The sequence below is a fragment of the Diceros bicornis genome, chromosome 4 (assembly GCF_020826845.1).
Source record: "Diceros bicornis minor isolate mBicDic1 chromosome 4, mDicBic1.mat.cur, whole genome shotgun sequence".
Taxonomy (NCBI): Eukaryota; Metazoa; Chordata; class Mammalia; order Perissodactyla; family Rhinocerotidae; genus Diceros; species Diceros bicornis.
Window position 1 is genome coordinate 101,807,992 of NC_080743.1, and position 25,914 is coordinate 101,833,905.

The window sequence follows — 25,914 nt, forward strand, 5'->3', positions numbered from 1 at the left end:
CCTAACGACGTTTCTGTCAATGACAGACTACATATACGATGGTGGTCCCATAAGATTAGTACCTTGTAGCCTAGGTGTGTGGTAGGCTATGCCGTCTAGGTTTGTGTAAGTGTACTCTATGATGTTCGCACGACGACGAAATCTCCTAACAATGCATTTCTCAGAACGTATCTCCAGTGTTAAGCAATGCATGACTGTACTTCTTAGACTATCATTTGGAAAAATCTAAGTTCTTTGGTCGCTAACAAATTTATATGTATTCCCATAAAAAAAAATGGGTGCACTACTGGAAAAACCTGGACTTTCCTGAATTAAATTTTTTATATGCTTCATGCATGAGAATTCTAAATTGTTGAATACATCTAAGATCACTTCTAAACCCTCTCTCCTTTTAAAAAATTAAAGGCATTACTTGAGTTACAATGATAATAGCTAAGTATCAGTGTCAGAAAAAATCCTCACTTATAATAATATTCACTTACCGAAAGAACCTGTGGCTAAAACTGAGCATACTTGTGGGTAATTTTGGCAATATGTCCTTGTGAAAGGTTTCTAAAGCCAAATATCTGTGAAATTGGGGCATTTACACAAACGGCCAACAACACTGGCCTCTACTGAGGCAGATCCTAGGCTAAAGTGATGGGCGGCTATTTAACTTACAACATCAAGACTTTCCTACACCAGTTTTATTTAAAACACAAATAAGTATTTCTCTTTCTGTAATGGCAAATGGTTCAAATAATGCTGAACACGAATCATTGACTAATACAAGAGCTTTAAATATCAAACAAAATTATTTTTAAAAAAGCAAAAGAATAAAGGTTATATACAAAAGGGACCTGGAATCTATAAGCCAATTCCATAAATGAAGTAAGTAGAAAATCTGTGGTGAAACCAGAACATTCCACCCCTGCTTTGGAGAAGGGCTATAATACAACACTCAGTCAGCTGAAGATGGATTGGTAGAGAGGCGTCTATACATAAATTTCAAGTCATTTTTGTTTGTGCAGAATCATCCAGATCTTTCCAAGACTGAATGGGCAGTCCTGTGGCTTTCTTCCTTTTCCATATTCCCAAAAAGGCTACATGAAGTTCAACTCTTGATGAGCCGCTTACAACAGCAGTTCCTTAGGAGCCAACATGACAGGTGGGTCAGATTTCCCTATGAGAAACAAAACTGGCCACCTAAAGCAAAATATAAAAATGGAAAAGTCCTTCTTTCCTCTTCCTTCCGGCTATGTACAATATGTCTCCTTTCAAGACTATTATCCCCATCATACTTATTCCTTCACAAGTCTAAACCTTGAGGTGATATGAAGGAGACTAACATCAAGAAAAGAAAATTCAATTCAGAAATGAAGAAAACTGGAAGGTATACAATACACCCCCAGAGCATCTCAATAATCCCTACTACAGTACAATTCAGTGTACTGCTACAGTCCATAGATAAATATTGGCAGCTTGAATAAGTTCATTTTTTTCCCCTCATGTGCTTAAAGGGCATCAAATAAATACTGGGCAAGAAGAGTGTGCAGGGAGAGTTAGAAATAAAAATTAACCAATTTTTATCCCTGTGATAAGGAGGCAAGTACTGAAGAAGAGAAGGGACGACTTTCATATTTAAAAAGAATTCCTCTAATCATTAGGTCACCATCTCTTATTAAGAATCCAGGGAATCCCAGAAATGGAAAATTAGTTTCAGAGGACCCCTGAGGCACTTTAAAGCCTTAAAAAATTACAGTAATAATAAATTAGCTATTGCTCTTCAGAGGCTTACAGAGCAGCAGAAGCATGAAAATCAGGTCCAAAAAGTTATGTCCAGATTACAGGCTTCCTGAGCTGCTCAGCCCTCTCTAAAGCTTAGTTGAATCTCCAAATACCTTTAAAAAGACATACAATTTAACACAGACTGAGTGGATCTGTTGTTGTTGTTTAGTGGTAGCATGAAATTTGGTCCTCAATGGTAGCAGCTGTCTTCATCCTTTTCAAACTCAGGTAATATTACGTACATTAAGACAATACATAAATAATATAACGAAGGAGAAAAAAGCCAAAATTGACAAACACCTCAAGGAGTCACTAGGTTCTCTGGCAACCTTTCACTTGGATCTCCCTCTCAGTCTTTTTGTGGAGAGAGGGGTAAGACAGACTTCTTTCTCAAAGATGCTAAAGAATGGCATCAAATGGACAAAATGGTTATTAAGGGACTTTAAAAATCTGACCCAAAGAAATCCAAGACACATACAGGTAATTCAGAGGTATACTTATGATTTGGGGCAAATTCTAGACTAAAGAAATGATCATCTTGGGTAAATATTATAATAGATGAAACTAAGTCCAGTTTTTTGGCGAGTTTTTTGTTTTTGTTTGTTTTAAATGTTCTACTATCACCTTCAGCTATCAATCATTTCTGATAGCTCAAGCAGAAGGTCATCTTCATCCTTCCCAGGATCCAGGTCGATCTCAGCTTCTAATTTGCCTCCTGAAATCTCCCATATTAGTTTCTCAAAATCATCCTCCACAGAGAGTGGGGGTTTTCCTGTTGAGGCAGAGCTGAGTCGGCGAGTTTTCGTGGCCATCTGGGATGAGGAAGGGCCAGATGCTTCCAGTGGGGAGGGATCTGAAGAGGACTGGGTTGGAGGCAGCAGAAGACTGTAAGAAAAAAAACACCCAAAAGATGATTAGAAAACAGCCCTTTGTCAATGACTGGTTGGACTACCTAGTCTCAGGAACATAAAGAGTTATTAGCAAAGAGTTGTTTCTGAGGACACACATAAACAAAGAATTGTTTGATTGATTTGGCACTAAGTATCTTCCTCCTTTAAAGCAGAATTCAGACAGGTGTTACAAACATTTTTTAAATAATAGAGGCAAAATATAAACAATGGCACCAAAAGAGCATAGCAATTCTGAGTATCATGTTTTCTTGCAATTAATTTGAAGTTTAGCCGATTTATTTAGATGTGGCTAAATTGTCACTATTTAAAGTTATTTAGCAGTGTTATTCTCTAGAGAGCATAAACAGTGGCCTAAAGTTTGGTCAAAAAGAATTGCAAGGTGTTACCTGTCTCTAGGTTTTTCTGTCTCGGGCACAGTGACTGATTTGTCCTCAGAGAGGAGTGGGACAACAGCCTACAAAAGTAAGAGTAAGGTAATTCAGTGGGAGAGTCAGGCTTTTTCATTTGAGCATATTCATTTTCTTTTGCTGCCTTCTTAGAATCATGGCTACCATTTTTTTTAAGCCTGGGAATCCAAGAATAAATAATTTAAAGGCTGAATGCACGAATAAGCAAAATATCTTACCATCCAAAAATAAGCTTTTAAAAAAATCCCCTCTTGCCACTCCGTAAATGTAAAACACAGGAACAACCTAAACAACTAAAATGCTTAGGAAATGGCAGGAAGGATTACACACAGATCCAAACAGTAGAGACTGAATCCCCTTCTTTCCTACCACACAGACTACAGCACCATCGAGTTGGATCTACTTCTTACCACAGCTGCTTTTTTGGCCGGGCTTTCCTGCAGGACACTGCTGGAGCTGAGGGGCTTCACAGCTGCAATGACAGCAGGGTGGACCTCCACTGCCTTGCGTTTTGGGGCCAATTTGGGAGATGAGACAACTTTAACCACAGATGGCTTCACATTCACTTTGGGTTTAGCTACAAGGGACAGAAAATATCTGATTAATAGCTAGAATAATGTCTCTTTTACATGGAGAATAAGTCAGAATGTCAAAATTCCTTCACACTACTAGAAATACCACAAATAATTAAAAAGAAAAAGACTGAAAATGATCCATAAGCAGTCTGTACTACAAGTGGCCAGAATGTAGATATTTACTCAAATGGTTCCTTTCAGTGGCTCCTGAATTTGCTACCGTTCTTCTATTCCCTGGTGATTTTCTTCTTCAAAACCAGAGAAAAAATGCACCACAGAAAGTTTTAGACAAAGCCTTTTTTTTTTTTTTTGGGAGGAAGACTAGCCCTGAGCTAACATCCGTGTCCATCTTCCTCTACTTTATATGGGACGCTGTCACAGCATGGCTTGACAAGCGGTGCGTTGGTGCACGCCCGGGATCCGAACTTGCGAACCTCGGGCCACCACAGCAGAGCACATGCACTTAACCACTACACCACCGGGCCAGCCCCTAGACAAAGCTTTTTAAACAGAAATTTTAAATTCTGAGAGAAGAGCTCATCTAGTTTTGTCTTTTTAAATAGAATTACCAGAAATATTACATCTGCGTGACCAGAATACAAGGCAAATGAAATTCAACTCAACTGCTGCCAGGAAGTTACTGAAACTTGGTAATTTTGAGATCCTAAAGAAAGACACAGTAGAAAACACACTCACCTTTACCCCTTTTTTCCAAAGTCTGTGCTGCACATTTCACATTTAGTATTGAGTCTCCAATCCCTGAGGTTTCTACTTCTACCTTCTGGGATGACTTTGTGGGAAGCCGCTTTGTCAGGTGCCGTGTGACGCCTGCCACAGAAGCAAGCACTGGTTTCTCTGCTATCTGGGTATTGCAAGAGTCTACATCTCCCCGAAGGGGTGTCAAAACTGATTTTTCCTTCTGTGAGGTTCCCCTCTCCGGCTGTTTCTGCATGGGCTTCTCTCTCACGGTCTCACATCTCTTGACTTGAATTTTAGTGATGCCAACTCCTGTGGTCTCATCTGAAGCCTATGAATAAATTTAAATGACAGAATTAAAACCAAGTAATTCTAACAACCTGTATGATAATTACTATTTATAAGTTACCAGGCTAACATCTAAGTCAAGCAGAGTTTCATGTGATCCAGAACACAAGACCTTTTGCTCTTTATTTGACATTAAACAGAAAACATTAAGCTAAAGATGAAAGATTAAAGATGTGTGGAACAATAAAAAAATCAGAGTCTATAGGCTAGACAACGACGACCCTAAGTCTAATACAAATGATTCCTAAATAATCAGACACTTGCACAAAGATTTATGTATACATATGTTCATTATCTTAACTGTGTAAACAATTGTGTAAAACAAATGTTCAGAAACAGACTATATTTGTATAACAGAACACAATATGGCCAGTAAAAACAAATGTCTTGAAGAATTATTAATATGGTAAAGTTAAAAGCAGATTGCAGGGGCCGGCCCGGTGGTGCAAGCAGTTAAGTGCGTGTGCTCCGCTGCGGTGGCCTGAGGTTCGCAGGTTCGGATCCCGGGCACACACCGACACACTGCTTGTTAAGCCATGCTGTGGCGGCATCCCATATAAAGTAGAGGAAGATGGGCATGGATGTTAGCCCAGGGCCAGTCTTCCTCAGCAAAAAAGAGGAGGATTGGCATTGGATGTTAGCTCAGGGCTGGTCCTCCTCACAAAAAATTAAAAAAATTAAAAAACAATAAAAAAAGTCAAAAAAAAAAAAAAACAAAACAGGCTGCAAAATGATACACTGTAGAGTTCTCAGTTATGTTCTAAATATGAGTTAAACATTAAACAAATTCACATACATGTGTATATAAACAAAAGGCTTGAAGGACATCCATGAAAAAAACTAATAGTGGTTATATCTAGGTTGTAAATAACAATTCCCAAGTTTTGTACAATCAGTGGCGTTATTCCCAAAGGCAAGAAAAAAAACAATTTAAAAAATATTAATGGCCAATTAAAAACAACTTTACAAGGGCAGAGAACACTGATATACATAGTATAGAAAACTCTCTTGGAAAATGATAACGATACTGAAAGACTGTTTACCCTTATAGATCAGTGAAGTGTTAAACAGAAATCTATTATAAGCTAAAACTTAAAAAGCACATTTTACCATTCATCTAGGCTTTGCTTGCCATGAACAAAACTATAAAATGATTTTGAATAAACTCACCTCTTTAGCCTCTGTTCTAGTAACACTGCTCTGAGAAGCAACTTCACTTCCTTCTTGAAGTTTCTTCTCTTCTTTTATACCTATACTCGCATTAAACAAATCATTAGTTATTTCATTTAGGCTGCAACTTCATGACAGATGAAGTTAAACAAAACTTTTCTTAATGAAAGTAATGGTAAGAAAGATAGGACAAATAAAATTGTAGATAAAGCCCACTAGTCCTCATAGTTTCAAAATGCACGTTAAAATATTAAAGGTCTAAATATTACATAGCGCTGCTGTAAAGAAACAGCCTAACTTCATTTAATCCAGTGGTTTTCAAAGTTATCTATGTGAAGACACGTTCTCACAGAACTCTTATGAATATCCCATGGAACAGTGCCCCTTGAACTATGATTTAGGTAAGTGGTACTACAGAGCAAGCTCTTTTGTTACCTGTTTTTTTGGTGATCCGGAGAAGCCGCCTTGCCCCCGGGGCGGCCTCAGGCTGAGGCTGGGAGCTGGTGCTGCTCTCAGAGCTCTGCTGCACTCTCAGCGCCTTCTCCAGTTTAATCTCCTCCAGCGTCTTGATATGCACCTCCTGTATAGACTTGCATCTACCTGCGGGCTCCTCCGACTGTCCTTTGCTGGCAACGATAGGTGGCAAAACTACTGTTTTTTTCACTTCACTGTCAATCTTTAGCTTGATGCAGGTTACATCCTTTTTGCTTTTTTGTCTCTCTGCTTCCTGCTGCCGATGCTTCTTTTCAGCCAGGACCTCAGAGAAAGTTTTGATTCGGACAGTGGAGGAGCTTCTTGTTCCAGAAGTAGAATCATCAACTTTTGAAGGTCCTTCTGTCTTGAGTTTAGTTTGCAATTCTCCACGTTTTTGACTGGCTCTTTCAAGAAGAATTTCTTCTAATGTCTTCACGTGGATCTCACCAACTTTAGTAACTCTGTCTGTTTTCATGGGGGAAAAACAGGTCACTGTACTTGGAGTTCATCTCTTAACAACTTATGATCTCTCTATTCTTGGATCAGGACAGAGTCCAATAAAGTGGTATCATTTAGGCAGGCATTTAAAATGATCAAAAGTAAATTAATTTCAATCTCAATTAGAATATTGCACGTTTCAGGTAGTTGCCCTCAAGGAAAACTCTCAGGAGGCAAAAACTGCTGATTTGAATTTCTATTCAAAAGCTTATTCTTGAGGAACCTGAAAGCCATTTACTAATTGGAGAAACTTGTCATTACAAATCTTACCAATAAAAATAGCAATAAATTAACTCTTCCATTCACTCATAGATATAAACATGTGCTGGACACTGTGCTAGAAATATGATGATAAGCAAAATACAACCCCTGCCCACATGTAGTTTATAGTCTGACAGACAGACCAATAATTAAGCAACAACAAAGTATGGTAACGATAACAGCTTTGATAAAGACGTATAATGCTATACAGGAGCATACAGCAAGAACACCAACCTTTGTCTAGGAATTGGATAAGGGAAGCTTTTCAAAGGAGGTAATATTTAAATGATATTTAAAGGATGAAAAGGAGGTAAAACAGGTGACAAGACAGAAGAAAAATGGGAAGGGCCCAGAGATGGGCATGCCACTGAAGAGCTATTTTTAATGATACATTAATCTTGCTACATCTGTTTACATTAATCTTTCTAGATCTGTTTAAACTAAAGAGTGAATTTCACACTTGACAGATATGCCTGTCCTCATTACTGGAGGGCTAAAGAAAGAAATAATGAAGTGATGCAGAAAACACAAGAATAATTTGGAGATTATACACACACATATCTAGTCACTGAATAACAGCTCTTAATGAAAGATCAAAAACAAACAAAAAACATCCTTTTACAACCTTAAACACATTATACTCTGTCTCACCTTCTGAACCTTTGAATATGCTGTCCCTTCTACTCGGAATATTCCCTAGTGGTCTCATTTCTCTTGCTGCCTAGTTAGTTTTAACTGAGTTCAGCCTAGAACCTGACACCCTCCAATCTAATCTGTTTTTCCAATCACAGCACCTATCACACAGTACTGTAATTGCCTCTATTTCCAACCATACTAGATACACTTCATGAGAACACTGACTATAGTTATCTGCAGTATTTTAATATAGTACCTGTTACAGAGGAAGCACTCAAACACTTACTGAATTATTTCTTTAGGTTTTTAAAATAAAAATTCTTCCATTTCAAGATGGTAGACTGATCTCAAAATTACCACTCCAAGAAAGTACAACATGAATGGTGACATGGAGACCCTTTTTCCCTTCCCTACCAAAATTTCATCAAAATGAAGACATTAAAAGTAGAATAAATCCATACTAGCAATGGAAAACGAAGGATGCCACTGGCAGAGCATAAATCTTGAGGAATTTCTGAGACAGAAAGCAGATGTCTGAATTTATAACGAATAGAAAAAGAACAGACAGAACTGCAGAAGTAAGATCTGTTCTTCCAAACAAAGCCAAAGAAAACTGCCATACTAGTATGAAAAGCAACAGTGGGTAGAAATTTAAGGATGGCCTATAGAACAGCTGGGCCAGTCATGACCTTCTGAGAACTGCTCCCTACAAAGAGGAGACTCTGCCAGGGAAGCAAGCACATTATGAGGGTGTTAGGGCTGGAGAGAAGTAGAGCATGAAAACTTCAGGCTTTCACAAACACCAAGGAGAAAAAGTAGAGTGGGGGAGAAAAGTCAAAAGCAAAGCTAGAAAAGGAAAAAAGTTAGTTGCACTGTGAAAGTAAAGAATGTCTTTCTTACTGTGGCAACGGTATGGGCCCCCAGCCTTTAGCCTGCAACCCACACAAGCTGCCTTTCAGTGTACCCTCTCCACTTAGGCAGACATTTTAAGTCAGTTCTCCTGGCCAGGAGAAAGGACCACTTGGGAAAAAGACCTTCAGACTCACAGAGGAAACCTAGGCCAGGTTCTTACAACTATGGAAAAGCAACAACATTAAAAATGACCCAAAATAAACAAAGAGAAGTGATGAGAAGACAACATAATATACACACACATTTTTTCAAAAAAGATTCAAAGTAGAAACCTCACAGCAGCCTGAAATCAGGCTGTGACAAATGAAAAATCAGAGAACGAAAAAAAATACTTGGAAAATAAAAATACGAGTGCCCAAATAAATCCAACTGAAGGACTAAATAATAAAAAAAAGACAAGGCTGGTAGTAAATCAGCCATCTAAAACAAGGTCAGCAAACTACAGTCCATGGGCCAAATCTGCCACCCTCTAAATTTTATAAATAAAGCTTTACTGGAACACAGCCACGCTCACTCATTTACATATTGCAAAGGGCTACTCTCACACTACTATGGCAAAGTTCAGTAGCTGCGACAGACACTGGGGACTGCAAAGCCTAAAATATTTACTATCTGACCTTTTAACAGAAAAAGTTTGTCAATTCCTAATCTAGAAAATAAAGCCAAGCAAAGATCTTAGCAGGTAAGGCAAAAAAACAAAGGGATGGAAAGTATGAAGGCAAGGTTAAAAAGACATGTGGAGAATATGTTCAAAAAGTCCAACACCTGTGTAATAAGAATTCCACAAAGAGAAAACAAAAAGAAGGGTGGGGAAGATATACTCAAAGAAATTAGAGGAATGTTTTCTAGAACTACAAAAGGTTAAGTTCTTAGATTCAAAGGAACCACTGACTACGAGCAGAATGAACAAAAAGATCTATGTTTAGATCTACCATAGTAAGTCAGGGCATACTAGAGAGGGGTAAGAGAAAATCCAGAAAGTTTCTAAAGAATAAATCCAGGTTGTTTACAAAAGAATAAGAATGTTTGACATCAGATTCCCTTTTTATGATGCTGGTAAAATCTTAATATCTAAATTAGATAAGGATAGGCTGAAAAAGGAAAAGCACAAGATTAACACCATTCATGAATATAGATATACAAATTAAAAAGCATCATTATACATGAACCCAGCAATGTGTAAAAAAGCTGAGTGGCTGAGTACATGGATATTCATTTTATTAGTCTTTAAATTCTAATATATATATATACGTATATATACGTATATATACACTTATGGGGTTATATTTCGCAATTTAAAAAGTTTAAAAATTGGGAGTGACATGAGTGTCATGGCGGAGTGAGCTTTCCCATAAACTCTTCCCCCGATAAGATACAACAAAAGGAACAGTCACAGACCAACAACGGACTCCTAGACAGTGAAAAGGAAGATCAGAAAGATCCATACTGCCACACATCTGAGAGTGGACTGTGCTGGGGCACCTGGAGGAGGTGAGGAGAGCTAAGGAGAACTCCTCTCCCTCCCCATCAGATCAGCGATCCCGGTCTGCTGGGCTCCCAGAGATGGGGGAGTGGCGGCCCTCTGCAGGGAAACCGCAGCTCTTGGGGCTCTCTGGCCAGTGGGAAACTCCCACACAGAGGACTCAGAACTGCTACATCAACACCTGAGCATCCCAGCAGAGTGGATAACGAGGAGCGAGCAAGAAGCCCCCCACACCAGGGACCCAGCAGGCAAAAGAGAGAGTCCTCTCCGCATGCCGGACACTGCAACTCAGCTGACCAGCCCAGACCAAGTGGCCGGCCGATCGCAGCAAGCAGCCGGGGCAGAGCGCAGGGGGCTCAGATTACACAGCCCTTAACCCCCACACAGTGACAGCAGGTGGAAATCGCAACCAGATATTTCCAGGATGAGGAAAAACAAAGCACATATAGGAACCACAATGCAAAGGTACATGAAATCACCACACCAGAAGGAAAATGACAAGAAACCAACCCTGCAGACAGAAATCCATAACCTAAACGACAGAGATTTCAAAATAGCTATCATAAAAAAACTCAACAAAATACAAGATAACACAGACAAACAATTCAATGAGATTAGGAGTTTCTTCACAAAAGAGATTGAAATCATAAAGAAAAACCAATCAGTACTGATGGAGATGAAGAACACAATGGAGGAGATAAAGGAGAATCTGGAATCTTTAAAGAACAGAGCTGACAATATGGAGGAAAGAATTAGCATTATAGAGGATAGGAATACAGATATGCTCCAGATGGAAGAGAGAGAACTAAGACTAAAAAGAAATGAAGAAAGTCTCCAAGAAATATCTGACTCTATTAGGAAATGTAACATAAGAATTATAGGCATTCCTGAGGGAGAAGAGAGGGAAAGAGGAACAGAGAGCATATTCAAGAAAATAATAGCTGAGAACTTCCCAAATCTGGGGAAGGGGCAGGAAGTACCAGTAAGTGAAGCCAATAGGTCGCCTAAATACGTCAACAGGCACAGAACCACTCCACGACATACAGTGGTAAGGCTAGCTAAAGTCAATGACAAAGAAACAATATTAAGGGCAGCTAGACAAAAACAAAAAATAATGTACAAAGGAACTCCCATCAGGCTCTCAGCGGATTTCTCAACAGAAACTTGACAGGCTAGGAGAGACTGGAATGATATATTCAAAATACTGAAACAAAAACTTTCAGCCAAGAATACTCTTATCCAGCAAAAATATCCTTCAAATATGATGAGAAATAGCAACTTTTCCAGATAAACAAAAGCTAAGAGAGTTTATGGCCACGAGACCCCCACTACAAGAAATACTCAAGAAGACACTCAGGCCTGAAAAAAAGAAGAGAAAGGAAATACAAAGCTTGGAACAAGGAGAAAAATAGGTAGACAAAATCAGAAAAATGGCAGATCTTTACTGGAATAGGTTAGCAACAACATAAATATCAAAATCAAAGATCAAAGGAAGGAATTCACCAAAAATAAATATAACCTCATCACTGTAAACACACACCCACAACACAAGATAGAATAAGGTATAACAAGAACGACTTACAAGGGGAAGAGGAAAGAGATTGAATTGACTTAGTATAAGGAAATAAGAGGCCATCGATTAATGGACTATCTCATACACAAGATTTTTTGTACAAACCTCAAGGTAACCACTAAACAAATAATCAAAACAAAATCACATATGATAAACAAAGAGAAAACCAGAAGAGTCATAAGACAGAACCACCAAACTGAATTGGCAGTCCAAAACAAACGGGACAAGAAACAAAGGAAATGCAAAAGAACCGGAAAATAAATGACAAAACAGCAACATTAAGCCCTCATATATCAATAATTACCCTAAATGTAAATGGATCAAATTCTCCAATCAAAAGATACAGAGTGGCAGGATGGATTAAAAAGCAAGACCCAACAATATGCTGCCTGCAGGAAACACATCTCAGCTCTCAAGACACACACAGGCTCAGAATGAAAGGATGGAAGACAATACTCCAAGCTAATGGCAAACAAAAGAAAGCAGGTGTTGCCATACTCATATCAGACAAAGTAGACTTCAAGATAAAACAGGTTAAGAGAGACAAAGAAGGGAAATATATAATGATAAAAGGGACACTCCACGAAGAAGACATACCAATTATAAACATATATGCACCCAACACAGGAGCACCAAAGTACATAAAGCAACTAATAACAAACCTAAAAGGAGACATTAACAACAACACAATAATAGTAGGGGATCTTAATACCCCACTTACATCAATGGATAGATCATCCAGACAAAAAGTCAATAAAGAAACAGTGGACTTAAAAAAAAAAAAAAAAGAAAAGAAACAGTGGACTTAAATGAAAAACTGGATGAGATGGACCTAGTAGACATATACAGAGCACTCCATCCAAAAACAGCTGACTACACATTCTTCTCCATTGACTACACATTCTTCTCAAGCGCACATGGAACATTCTCAAGGATAGACCATATGCTGGGAAACAAAGCAAGCCTCAATAAATTTAAGAAGATTGAAATCATAACAAGCATCTTTTCAGACCATAATGCTATGAAACTGGAAATCAACCACAAAAAAAAAAAACTGGGAAAGTGACAAAAATGTGGAGATTAAACAACATGCTACTGAACAACCAATGGATCATCAATGAAATTAAAGGAGAAATCAAAAAATATATGGAAACAAACGAAAATGAAAATATGCCATAACAAACCACATGGGATGCAACAAAAGCGGTCCTGAGAGGGAAACTCATAGCAATACAAGCCCACCTTAACAAACAAGAAAAAGGCCAAATAAGCAACCTTAAATTACACCTAACAGAACTAGAAAAAGAAGAACAAACAAAGCCCAAAGTCAGCAGAAGGAGAGAAATAATAAAAATCAGAGCAGAAATAAATGAAATTGAGACCAAAAAAACAGTAGAAAGGATTAATGAAACAAAGAGTTGGTTCTTTGAGAAAATAAAATTGACAAACCCTTAGCCAGACTTACTAAGAAAAAAAGAGAAAAGGATCAAGTAAATAAAATTAGAAATGAAAGAGGAAAAATTACAATGGATACCACAGAAATACAAAGGATTATAAGAGAATACTATGAGAAATTATATGCCAACAAATTGAACAATCTAGAAGAAATGCATAAATTCTTAGACTCATACATCCTCCCAAAACTGAATCAAGAATAAATGGAGAGGGCCAGCCCCCTGGCTTAGCGTTTAAGTGCGCGCGCTCCGCTGCTGGCGGCCCAGGTTCGGATTCCGGGTGCACACCGACGCACCGCTTCTCCGGCCATGCTGAGGCCGCGTCCCACATACAGCAACCAGAAGGATGTGCAGCAATGACATACAACTATCTACTGGGGCTTTGGCGGAAAAATAAATAAATAAATAAAATTATTAAAAAAAAAAAAAAAGAATAAATGGAGAATCTGAATAGACCAATCACAAGTAAAGAGATTGAAATAGTAATCAAAAACCTCCCAAAAAATAAAAGTCCAGGACCAGATGGCTTCTCTGGTGAATTTTACCAAACATTCAAAGAAGATTTAATACCCATCCTTCTCAAACTATTCCAAAGAACAGAGGAAGATGGAACACTTCCCAACACATTCTACGAGGCCAACATCACCCTGATACCAAAGCCAGACAAAGACAATACAAAGAAGGAAAACTACAGACCAATATCACTGATGAACATAGATGCAAAAATCCTCAACAAAATATTGGCAAACCAAATACAGCAATACATTAAAAAGATCATACAGCATGATCAAGTGGGATTTATACCAGGGATGCAGGGATGGTTCAACATCCGCAAATCAATCAACGTGATACACCATATCAACAAAACAAAGAATAAAAACCACATGGTCATCTCAATAGACGCAGAGAAGGCATTTGACAAGATACAACATCCATTTATGATAAAAACTCTCAACAAAATGGGTATAGAAGGAAAGTACCTCAACATAATAAAGGCTATTTATGACAAACCCACAGCCAACATCATACTCAACGGAGAAAGACTGAAAGCCATTCTTCTGAGAACAGGAACGAGGCAGGGCTGCCCACTCTCACCACTCTTACTCAACACAGAACTGGAGGTTTTGGCCAGAGCACTTAGGCAAGAAAAAGGAATAAAAGGAATCCAAATAGGCAACGAAGAAGTGAAACTCTCACTATCTGCAGATGACATGATTTTATATATAGAAAACCCTAAAGAATCCATTGGAAAACTGTTAGAAATAATCAACAACTACAGTAAAGTCGCAGGGTACAAATTCAATCTACAAAAATCAGTTGCATTTCTGTATGTTAATAACGAACTAACAGAAAGAGAGCTCAAAAAGATAATACCATTCACAACTGCATCAAAAAGAATAAAATACCTAGGAATATATCTTACCAAGGAGGTGAAAGACCTATACAATGAAAACTACAAGACATTATTGAAAGAAATCGATGATGACATGAAGAAATGGAAAGACATCCCATGCACATGGATTGGAAGAATAAACATAGTTAAAATGTCTATATTACCTAAAGCAATCTACAGGTTCAATGCAATCCAAATCAGGATCCCAATGACATTCTTCACGGAAACAGAACAAGAATACTAAAATTCATATGGGGCAACAACAGACCCCGAATAGCTAAAGCAATTCTAAGAAAAAAGAACAAAGCTGGAGGCAACACAATCCCTGACTTCAAAACATACTACAAAGCAAGAGTAATCAAAATAGCATGGTACTGGTACAAAAACAAACATACAGATCAATGGAACAGAATTGAAAGCCCAGAAATAAAACCACACATACATGGACAGCTATTTTCAACAAAGGAGCTAAGAACATACCATGGAGAAAGGAAAGTCTCTTCAATAAATGGTGTTGGGAAAACTGGACAGCCACATGCAAAACAATGAAAGTGGACCATCTGCTATTGCCATTCACAAAAATTAACTCAAAATGGATGAAAGACCTGAAGGTGAGACCTTAAACTACACAACTCACAGAGGAAAATATAGGCAACACACTACTTGACATTGGTCATAAAGGAATCTTTTCAGATGACATGCCTACCGAGACTAGGGAAACTAAAGAAAAAATAAGCAAGTGGGACTTTATGAGCTTCTACAAGACAAATGAAACCAGAATCAAGATGAAAAGACAACCCACCAGCTGGGAGAAAATATCTGCAAAACATATATCTGACAAGGGGTTAATCTCCATAATATATAAAGAACTCACACAACCGAACAACAAAAAAACAAACAACCCGATCAAAAAGTGGGCAGAGGAGGGCCTGCCCGGTGGTGCAAGTGGTTAAGAGCACACCCTCCGCTGCAACGGCCTGGGGTTCGCAGGTTTGGATCCCGGGTGCGCACCGATGCACTGCTTGTCAAGCCATGCTGTGGCGGTGTCCCATATAGAGTGGAGGAAGATGGGCATGGATGTTAGCCCAGGGCCAGTCTTCCTCAGCAAAAAAAGAGGAGGATTGGCAGATGTTAGCACAGGGCTGATCTCCTCAAAAAAAAAAAAAAAAAATGGGCAGAGGAAATGAACAGACACTTTTCCAAAGAAAATATACAGATGGCCAATAGGCACATGAAAAGATGTTCAACATCACTAATCATCAGGGAAATGCAAATCAAAACAACACTAAGATATCACCTCATGCCCGTTAGAATGGCTATAATCACCAAGACAAAAAACAACAAATGTTGGAGAGGATGTGGAGAAACAGGAACCCTCATACACAGCTGGTGGGAATGCAAACTGGTACAGCCTCTATGGAAAACGGTATGGAGATTCCACAAAGAATTAAAAATAGAAATGCCCTATGATCCAGCTATCCCACTGCTGGGAATCTATCCAACGAAGCTGAAATCAACAATCCAAAGAGGCTTATGCACCCCTGTGTTCGCTGCAGCATTATTCACTATAGCCAAGAAGTGGAATCAACCTAAGTGTCCCTCGACTGATGACTGGATCAAGAAGATGTGGTGTATATATATACAATGGAATACTACTCAGCCATAAAAAAAAGACAAAATTGTCCCATTTGCAACAACATGGATGGGCCTGGAGGGTATTATGTTAAGTGAAATAAGGCAGAAAGAGAAAGACAAACACTGTATGATCTCACTCATATGTGGAATATAAACCAACACATGGACAGAGAAAACTGTATTGTGGTTACCAGGGGCAATGGGCGTGGGTGGTAGGCACAAGGGGTGAGAGGAGTCATATATATGGTGATGGACAAACAAAAATGTACAACCCAAAATTTCACAATATTATAAACTATTAAAACATCAATAAAAAAGAAGTTTAAAAATTAAAGTACAGGAAGAATACAAAGAAGAAAATTAAAACTACTTAAAACCTCAATACCCAGATAAAACCAACGTTAATATTTTGTGTATTTTTTTGCATTTTCTAGGCATATATTTTTATCTTTACAAAACTAGAATCATCTCATTCATATGGATGCTGTTCCTGAGAATAACTTTCTATAATAAAATAAACTTCATCCAGAAAAAAAAAAAGATTCTTATGTGCCCTAAGTCAAAAGTGATGTGTTCTTTTGTAACTTTTCTTCATTCAATAAATGCAAGAAGTTTTCCACATCATTATTGTTCAGAATATGACTTTCCATGACAGCGATTATTTTAGTACATAACTACCTTAATTTAACTTCTTTTTGTTGGATATTTAGGTTGTTTCCAACTTCCTACTATTAATGCTATGATGAACAATCATTTTGCCATCTTCAGCTTCAAAAAAGAGAATACATACCAGCAAGTAAGCAATTCCTTAAAAAACAAAAAAACTCACAAAAAACCCCCCCACAAGCCCTAATCTAACTCAATAGTTAAATCAGAAAAAAAGTAAAGATTCTTGCAGCAAGAAAAATTCTTGCAGCAAGAAAAAAAATATGAGAAGCTGGTCTTAGAGTCTACCTACCTGCTGCCTCCTCATTGTTTGAACCAGCTGACGTGCCCAATCGCTCCTTCAGAGACTTCGAAACTTGAACTATAAAAACAAGATTTTAAAAAACCAAAAGTTGAACAGAGACCCTTTATAGGTCAAATATCTTTTTCACAGGTCACAAATTAGGCTTATACTTGTCTTCTAATGCAAATGCTTTTTTAAAAAATCTCTTCAGGTCTTAAACTTTCCTTCTCCACAGTACACCTCTAGGCGAATCATGAATTCCCTAGAGCACTCTGGAAAGCTTAAAAAAAATCTTTCTTTAGATCTGAAAAGCAAAAACTACTGAATTTAGGAAAATAATTTTGTTACTGTACAATCTTCTAAAACCTTATTGGCATCAAAAAGTCTTTTTCCCCTACATCTATTTGAAACATGCTCTTTAGTTATGAGAGTCTTCCATATGATAGGCAAGGAGTAAGCGAATTTGGCTGCAAAGAAAAAGAGTAATTTCTATTTGCTCTGAGAATGCAAGAAAGCCCCCCAAAAAAGAACGTCTACTCATCAAAGCCTCTTGGACTACAGGAAAATTGGGAAAAAGTTTCTTATCTTCAAGAGAAGTTAAAACTAAACACAATGAGAAGGAAAAAACACCTATTTTTGCTAATTAACACCAACATTTCACTGCAAGTGATACAAGGAAAAAAAATCCAACCCTTGACTTCTTTCTATAAATAGAACTTCAACTATCAAACCATTCTAACTCCCACATATCTCTCAATTTACTCCACATTCTCCGTATCAACCTCTAGAATACTAAATCTATGCCACTAACTCCTCTCGTGTAGATTATTTTAACAGCCTGCTAACTCATATCCCGGACAGTACTCTTGTCCCCTTCTAACCTTTTGCCATATTTTAGGCAGGATGATGGTTCTAAAATGCAAACCTGAGCCTTTGATCCTTATTTATAAACCTTTCCATGGTTTGCTACTATCCTCGGATAAGGCGAAACTCTCTGACATGGCTTAAAAGGCTCCATACCATCCAGTCCCTTTTCTTCTCCAGTCACCAGGCTCTTCACTCCAATTCTACTTTTCAGCCATATTCAGTCCCTTGAGCACATCATGCTTTCTTAGCTTGCACCTTTGCATGTATTATTCTTTCTGCCTAAAACACAGCCTCTAGCCCTTCAACTTCACCTGGCTAATACCTAAATCATGTTTCAGGTCTAAGCTTCAACATCATTTCCTCTGGGAACCTTTCCCTGACAGATGGTAAGATTAGGTGCCCTTTGATGGTAATTAGTCTATGGGTGTTCAACATGAGGTAGTCTACACAGAAATTGAAATATGATGATGTACACTTGAAATTTATATGTTATAAATCAATGTTACCTCAACAAAAAAAAACTGAAAAAAAAAACAATAAAAGAAAAAAAAAATTAGGTGTCCTTCCTATGTGCTCCCATAACACTGTGTACTTTCTCTATCACAGAATTTATCAAAATATATATAAGTATTCCTATTTGCCATCATACTATAAGCCGCTGAGGAACTGTGATGTGTTTCTTTTATCCATGGTGTCTACCTAGAATCTAGCGGAACAGGCACTCAAATGTGAGTTGAATGAATACTAAAGCAGACACCAGAAGGTGATAATCTAATTTACCTGAAGAAAAAGAATGACAAACCATACTTTTTAACATTACAAGAGACAATTTCAGGATTACTCATACACACGCACACAGAGTATATCAGAACAAAGCTACCTTTCTTTGATGTCTTGTCAGTGTTAGTTTCTGGAGCTTCCACTTTCTTCCCTAGCCTCTGTGCAAGGCTGCGCTTTAATGGAGGATCGCTGTCACCACCTTCAAACAGAAGAAACTCAGTTTAAGAGTTCGAGTCAATCTTCAGCAAGGTCAAGAAATTCAAGCAAAAACACACAACATAGAATAATTCTTTAAGTTTTCTGCATCTGTATGGTGTGTCTGTTCACTAGGTTCCTTAGAACTCAATGTTAGAGAAGGAATAAACATGTCCCAGAAAGAAGAGGTAAGGAAAGGGACAAAACATTAGAATGCACAAATTAACATTTACCAAATAACTGACTAAAACTACAAGTGGAGGATTATAAGCCCTGGTTAAGGCTGAAATTCAGAATTAGGAACATGTGAAAAAAAATCTTCATGTACAAGATAAACTAACACATGGACAAAAAGAACAGTTCGGTGGTTACCAGAGGGGAAGGGGGTTGGCGGGTAGGCACAAGGGGTGAAGGGGCACATTTATATGGTGACTGACAAATAATAATGTACAACTGAATTTCACAATGTTATAAACTATTATGACCTTAATAAAATTAAAAAAAAATCTTCATGTACAAAAAAATCTTAACTGGCCAATTGTTGACTTCTAGGTAAATTCATGGTTAAATGCACCTGGGATGAATAGGAGAACAGCAGAAGAATCATAAAATTTTAGATTTTCCTGTGATGTGAAGATTCCAAAGGCCAAACAGCCCCTCTCTTCAATTCCAGATAAGAAATCTAAGGCTGTGAAAGATTCTGTATCTTACCCAAGTCACCAATTAGTGACAGAGCCAAGACCTGAACCAAGCTTCTTGACTCTTGGTTTATTACATTTATCTGTTCAAGACAAGTAGTTTAAATGTCATAAGTTTTTAAAAACTGTTTTTCAGAGTGCTTGATTGAAGATATAATCTTTCCAGGGTCCCATGAAAAACCTGAAAGACCCTACACAGAGTATAATCTTCTCTCTCCTCTCATTTATGATTTAAACACGAAACCAAAAATCACAAAGTTTACACGTATGCTGATATTAAAATAGCTTAAAAGCTTTCTAAATTTTTTACCTAAAACTTCTCAGGCAGTGAGAATGGTGTTAAAACAAAAAACAGATTTCGTATTTGCAAGTACACAACCTCTGAAGTCAGAGAAGATTTTCAAAATAATTCTTTTGAGACAGACATACTAGGGTAAGTACATGACAATTCAGAAATATGGTAAAATACTTTCCTAAATATAAAATAGCACTAATAAATTCAGGGACCTAATTAAAATAACTGGACACTATCTTCCCTCTAAAAACTCAAATTTCGTCAATAGACACTTTCAAACCAAGTACCTTCTAAAAAGTAGGCCATAATCTACTTAAATTGTAACACTATAAATTTCTATGACTTTAATAAAAATGTATAATGCACATGTGAAAAACCAGAAGAAATTTTATAAGTGCTTTCAGCCAAGAATATAGGGGACTGACAAATCAATATTGACAGGGCGTTTGTCAATATTTTGATAGTTTTGGAGGAGGTATCATGTTAACACACAAATAAGCAGAAAACAAAGGATACGCACAAAACTTATCTCACCTACTGAAAATTTTCGTTTCCCCAGTCTATCAGCGAGATTCAATCTTACCAAGGGTTCTTCTCCTGAAATGGCAAAAACACAATTTCTCTACCATTAGCCAATTTTTCTGTTTTCAGGTAACTACTAATGGGTACAAAGTATGCTCTGAGATAATTAATGAATCCATCCACCCAGAAAGTTTCCTGAAAATCAGATCTCAGTATTAAGGAAGACTAACATTAAAAAAAAAAAAAAAAAAAAAGTAGGGGCCAGCCCCGTGGCGCAAGCAGTTAAGTGCGCACGCTCCGCTGCGGCGGCCGGAGGTTCGCCGGTTTGGATCCTGGGCGCACACCGATGCACCGTCTGGCAAGCCATGCTGTGGCGGCGTCCCATATAAAGTGGAGGAAGACGGGCATGGATGTTAGCCCAGGGCCAGTCTTCCTCAGCAAAAAGAGGAGGATTGGCAGATGTTAGCTCAGGGCCGATCTTCCTCACAAAAAAAAAAAAAATTAACCTATTAAATAATAATTTAAATAGCCAAGCACACAGCCCAGAGGGAAGCAACAGCACAGTCCTAATTATTAATAGTAGCCAAGTATACACAGACAGGTTGTATTCTAACCAATTGCTAATAAAAGCCAAGCTCTACTTTTGCTTGTGCACTGCAATACATTAAATGAAATCACACTCTACTCCACCGCTAACCTTCCCAGACCACTCCAGCAGGAAGTGCGCTCTTTCCTGATTCTTTATTCTTTGAATGGCACAAACATTTAAATGTATCTGCATACTACAATTACTAGTGTCATATTCCTTACTAGATTTAAAACTATTAAGTGAAAAGACTCTTACATTTTCTATAACTCAAAGGGTTTTTACAGTTCTTTACTCACAATGGACAGTCAATAATTTGCTGAATAGATACAAATAAACAGTAAATGTAAAAATTAGATATACATAAATGTGAGAGCTGCTGGAATAAGAATTTCAACCTTTTAAATGGTAGAGTCAAATGCACTAACTTGTCTTTTCATCCTTCTATCTGATCGACATACTGAAGTCTTCCAGCAAATCCACCAAAGGTAAAATACTGCCAAGGATTTTGCTATCCCAGTTATTTAAAAGCAGTAGCCCGACAACTGTTAAGACCTAACTATACCTCACCTTGTTTGTTGGACAGAGTTACTGTCCTCACCACAGTCCGGACATTCTCTTTTTCAGGACCTGGAATGGGCTGAGGCTGGAGTAAAAGACTGGAAACTCCTGAAGAACCTTCTGAATAAAGCAAGTCAAAGAACAGTAAATAATTCATGGAAAATAAAGCTATCACAAATCAAGAAATTTTGTTTTGGGGACCAGGGAAGTCCAACAGAGACAACTGCACAACTACAAGCCAATCAGTCTTTCTGTTCCTGTTTGCCTACAGCAAAATGTGGTGTGGTGGGGGAAGTGGAGGAAGTGGAGATAATCTCTATTTTTTATCTGCCTTAGGCATGATGTGAAAATAAAATATAAAATTGTTTTGAATGACTTAAGCACTCAATCTACTTTTATTTACCCATAAGGCTAACATTATGCTAAAATGTTAGAATACTCAGAAACACACCACCATCAGGTGTTTCAAGTCAACCTTTTTATCTATATTCAGTCATCTGCAAAACACAACTCCAAGGTTCCTACAGAACAAGCTTTAGCAAAAGGGTACTTAGAACCAATAGTGTGATTCTCTCTAATACTACCTTTCATACTCTCTCTATCACGTTGAGGGTTGGAGATATATATCAACCGGGCTGAGGCAATCTCCAGAAAAAAATCGTAGCACCTCTTGAGGAAGAATTCATCTACTACAAAATAAAGTTTTCCCTCTTTTAATATAGTTTATATGCTGTGTTATATGCTGTTCTGTAATGTTATATTTTTCAAGATAAACAAGTTTTTTCAGATTATTGTATGTGCCTGCCTCTGAAGTTAAGAGACTGAAACAGCTGCAATAAATTAAAAAAGTATGATTTAAATAAGTCCGTGTTTTACTTCAAACAAGCCACAGAAGTCAAAAATCTATTTGCTTATTTTGGCTACTGCCAAGTGTCCTTATTATCCTAAGTGTCCTTATTATTCTCCTCTAGCAACATTCATCCTTGTCAAAACTCCTAATGACTTACCACCACCTTGCTTCTTATTTTTTTCCTTCATTTTCTTTGACTTAATTTCCTCCAGAGTTTTTATTCCAAAATTCAAACATTCACCTGAGAAATGCAAATAGAAATCACATGAGGAACTAGCACCTTTTCACCTTCATATTTTATTTGTGCCCAGCAGGCACTCAAATGTTTTCTGAATAAAAGAAAGCATGCTAGAGAGAGAGGGAGGGAGGAAGGGAGGGAGAGAGGGAGGGAGAGAGAGGGAGGGGGAGGGAGGGAGGGAGGGAGAGAGAGAGAGGGAGAGGGGGAGGAAGGGAGGGAGGGAGGGAGGGGGAGAGAGAGAGAGAGAGAGGGAGGGGGAGGGGAGGGGGAGAGTGTGTGCGCCCCGCGCGTGCGCACAAAGGGGCTAGGGAAGAGGGAGGTGCTGGTGATCGTGAACTAAATTTCGAAAGTATTTAAAATAGTCTGGACACATTCAATAGTGCTGTAAGATTTATGAGCGAAAACCAGCATCAACATTGCCTCTTCTTACCTTGTTTTAAATTGACGCCAGGTTTCCGGGCAGAAGCCACTCGTAATCCATTATGAACTTCAGGAGTTGGTTGCAGGGTAGGTGTCTTGGCTTCATCACCTTCCTCAGAAAACTGATCTATATTATCAACATTTAAGGCAAATTTACAATTACAAGGAGGACTAGAGCTTTAATCCTCACTCTGTCTAATTCACTAAGTGACCCAGATCATTTATTTGCCTTAAAGAAAAAGCTACAACTTACCATCATCATCTTCATCATCATCTGCAGCATTGATTACAACTGGTGGATGTGTGGGGCTAGGAACATTTTCTGAACTTTCTACTTTCATAACACTTCGCAGCTGAGGGGAGGGATTAGACTGGACAGACAATTTGTTCTGTTGAACTGTGAGCTGGCTAGCCTTCACTTCCTCTTCTGGTGACTCAGGCACAGTGGGCAACAGAGCTAGACGTACAAAATTAGTCATAAATTAAAAATAGAAGATACAGTCTCAATTCACCAAAAATCCACAACTACCTATGATAAGTTTGGTGCATTTTCCTTACGAGCATTTGTCTTTTTACCTAATTTCTCCATTTTCCCAATTAGGTTCTAAACTCCCAGGGAGGGAAAATGTGGCTTTTTAGCTAATAACTTCACTGTACGTAAACACACTCAAACTGGGCACTCAAAACATAGAATAAACGGGAGGGCTAGATGCATAGTAACTATTCGCAAATTCTAGACATTTAATTTTAATATTGAAATTCTAGGCTTTCTGCTCAGCAAAAAATGGCTTTTAAGAAATAGTAGGTAACACTTTGAACCAAACCAGAAAGGAGTGAGCCTACTTTTTTCCTTTAGAGGTGAAAATATGTAGCCATCAAATTTTATCACATGGCACATGTGGCTTTTAAGTAGCTGATCATTTCACTAGGAAATTACTTTTAAAGGGACTTAGGAAATAAATACTAGCTTTTGGTACTGTAAGTTTTATTTTAAATTACAGCCTAGAGCAGGGTTAACAAACTTTTTCTATAAAGAGCTGGATAATAAATATTTTAGGCTTCACAGATCTCTGTCTCAACTATTCAACTTTGCAGCAGTGGCATAAAATTTGGCCATAGAAAATATATAAACGAATGGCATGGCTTCATTCCAATAAAACTTTATTTTACAAAACAGAGGACTAGATTTGCCAACCCCTGGCCTGAAAAATCAAGTTTCTTTTGAAAACCTCTATGGTTCTGATAAGAAAATGGGAATGAAGTAAACTATAATAATCTAAACTGTGTGCCAAGAAACATTTGCGAGGCAGTATGGCTTTTGGCAACAAAGTTTTAATCATGACTCTGCTACTTACTGGTTTATGACTACGTAAAAGTCATTTAATCCTAATAAAGTTCAGTTCCCTCATCTGTAAAGTGGAAATAATACCACTCTCTCACAAGACTAAAAAAAGGCAATATATATAAAGTACTTTGTACAGTGTGCATAGTATGTGTTCATTATATATATAATATTCTTTTAAAATTAAAAATGAATCTCACTTTTGCTTGGAGGTAGGAAAAGGCCATCAACATAACGTCCTCTGTTGTGATGGAAAGCGCAGTTTAGTTTTTGACATCCCATTGGCTGATTTTCCCAATAACAAGGAATCTCACTTCGTTTTTTCTGTAAGAGGGAAAAATACATTGTTTTCAAATAAAAAAACAAAGTGTAGGGCTGGCCTGGTAGCGCAATGGTTAAGTTCGCACACTCCGCTTCAGCGGCCCAGGGTTTGTGGGTTTGGATCTTGGGTGTGGACCTACCTACACACCGCTTAGCAAGCCATGCTGTGGCAGCATCCCACATACAAAAAACAGAAGACGACTGGTACAGATATTAGCTCAGGGCGAATCTTCTCAAGCAAAAAGAGGAAGATTGGCAGGCCGGCCCCATGGCGTAGCAGTTAAGTGCGCGCGCTCCGCCTGCTGGCGGCCCAGGTTCGGATCCCGGGTGCGCAGTGACGCACCACTTGTCAGGCCATGCTGTGGCGGCGTCCCACATAAAGAGGAATATCGGCATGGATGTTAGCTCAGGGCCAGTCTTCCCCAGCAAAAAGAGGAGGATTGGCATGGATGTTAGCTCAGGGCTGATCTTCCTCACAAAAAAAAAAAAAGAGGAAGACTGGCAACAGATGCTAGCTTAGAGCCAATCTTCCTAACCAAAAAAAAAGAAGTGTGACCTGCATTAATGTGGTGATTTGTTTTCTGGGCAAAGTTCATACAGGGTTCAAAAATCTGAGGCATGTGTGATGATTCTGAGCAGGAGGAAGAAGAGCTGCTGAAAGTGACGTACTCTAGCATGACGGAAAGATAAAGGGAGCAAAGAAGTAGTTTATCTGCTGTTCTTTCCTCCTTGCCCTTATCCTGCAGCCCCTAAATGTCTACACTTAATTTAAAGAAGCAGGATAAGACACTGGTTAAAATTATGGAATCAAAGATAACCGGGTTTGAATCTCTAGTATGCTACTTATTGGCCATGTGATGTTGGACAAACAATTTAATGCCTCTGAGTCTCACTTTTCTCAGCTATAAAATGGGAATAACAGTAGCAATCTAATTGGTTTCTTATGAGGATTAAATGAAATAATATACATAAAGCATTTATTAACACACAGAAAGGACCGATAAACTGTAGCTATTTGAAGCTGAGAGTTCGACTTTGAGAAAAATTTGCCCATTCGTGACTTCTCAAAGTAAGGCACATGCGACACACTGAGGATG

General features: G+C 38.2%; 1 protein-coding gene across 1 annotated transcript in view; it reads right to left on the bottom strand.

Moving 5' to 3' along the window:
• Positions 1 to 668: 668 nt before the first annotated feature.
• The window catches only part of ZC3H11A (zinc finger CCCH-type containing 11A), a 31,847-nt gene continuing 6,601 nt past the window's right edge, over positions 669 to 25,914 (bottom strand). Inside the window, exons 3-16 of the mRNA XM_058540292.1 lie at positions 24,697 to 24,820; positions 23,408 to 23,611; positions 23,165 to 23,281; positions 22,654 to 22,737; positions 21,656 to 21,766; positions 20,512 to 20,574; positions 18,890 to 18,988; positions 17,152 to 17,220; positions 6,310 to 6,813; positions 5,875 to 5,954; positions 4,357 to 4,687; positions 3,496 to 3,662; positions 3,065 to 3,132; positions 669 to 2,652 (exon numbers count right to left, since the gene is read on the bottom strand). Of these exons, the coding sequence (XP_058396275.1) occupies positions 2,394 to 2,652; positions 3,065 to 3,132; positions 3,496 to 3,662; positions 4,357 to 4,687; positions 5,875 to 5,954; positions 6,310 to 6,813; positions 17,152 to 17,220; positions 18,890 to 18,988; positions 20,512 to 20,574; positions 21,656 to 21,766; positions 22,654 to 22,737; positions 23,165 to 23,281; positions 23,408 to 23,611; positions 24,697 to 24,820 (2,280 nt within the window). The 3' untranslated portion in view covers positions 669 to 2,393. The remainder of the gene's footprint in view (positions 2,653 to 3,064; positions 3,133 to 3,495; positions 3,663 to 4,356; positions 4,688 to 5,874; positions 5,955 to 6,309; positions 6,814 to 17,151; positions 17,221 to 18,889; positions 18,989 to 20,511; positions 20,575 to 21,655; positions 21,767 to 22,653; positions 22,738 to 23,164; positions 23,282 to 23,407; positions 23,612 to 24,696; positions 24,821 to 25,914) is intronic.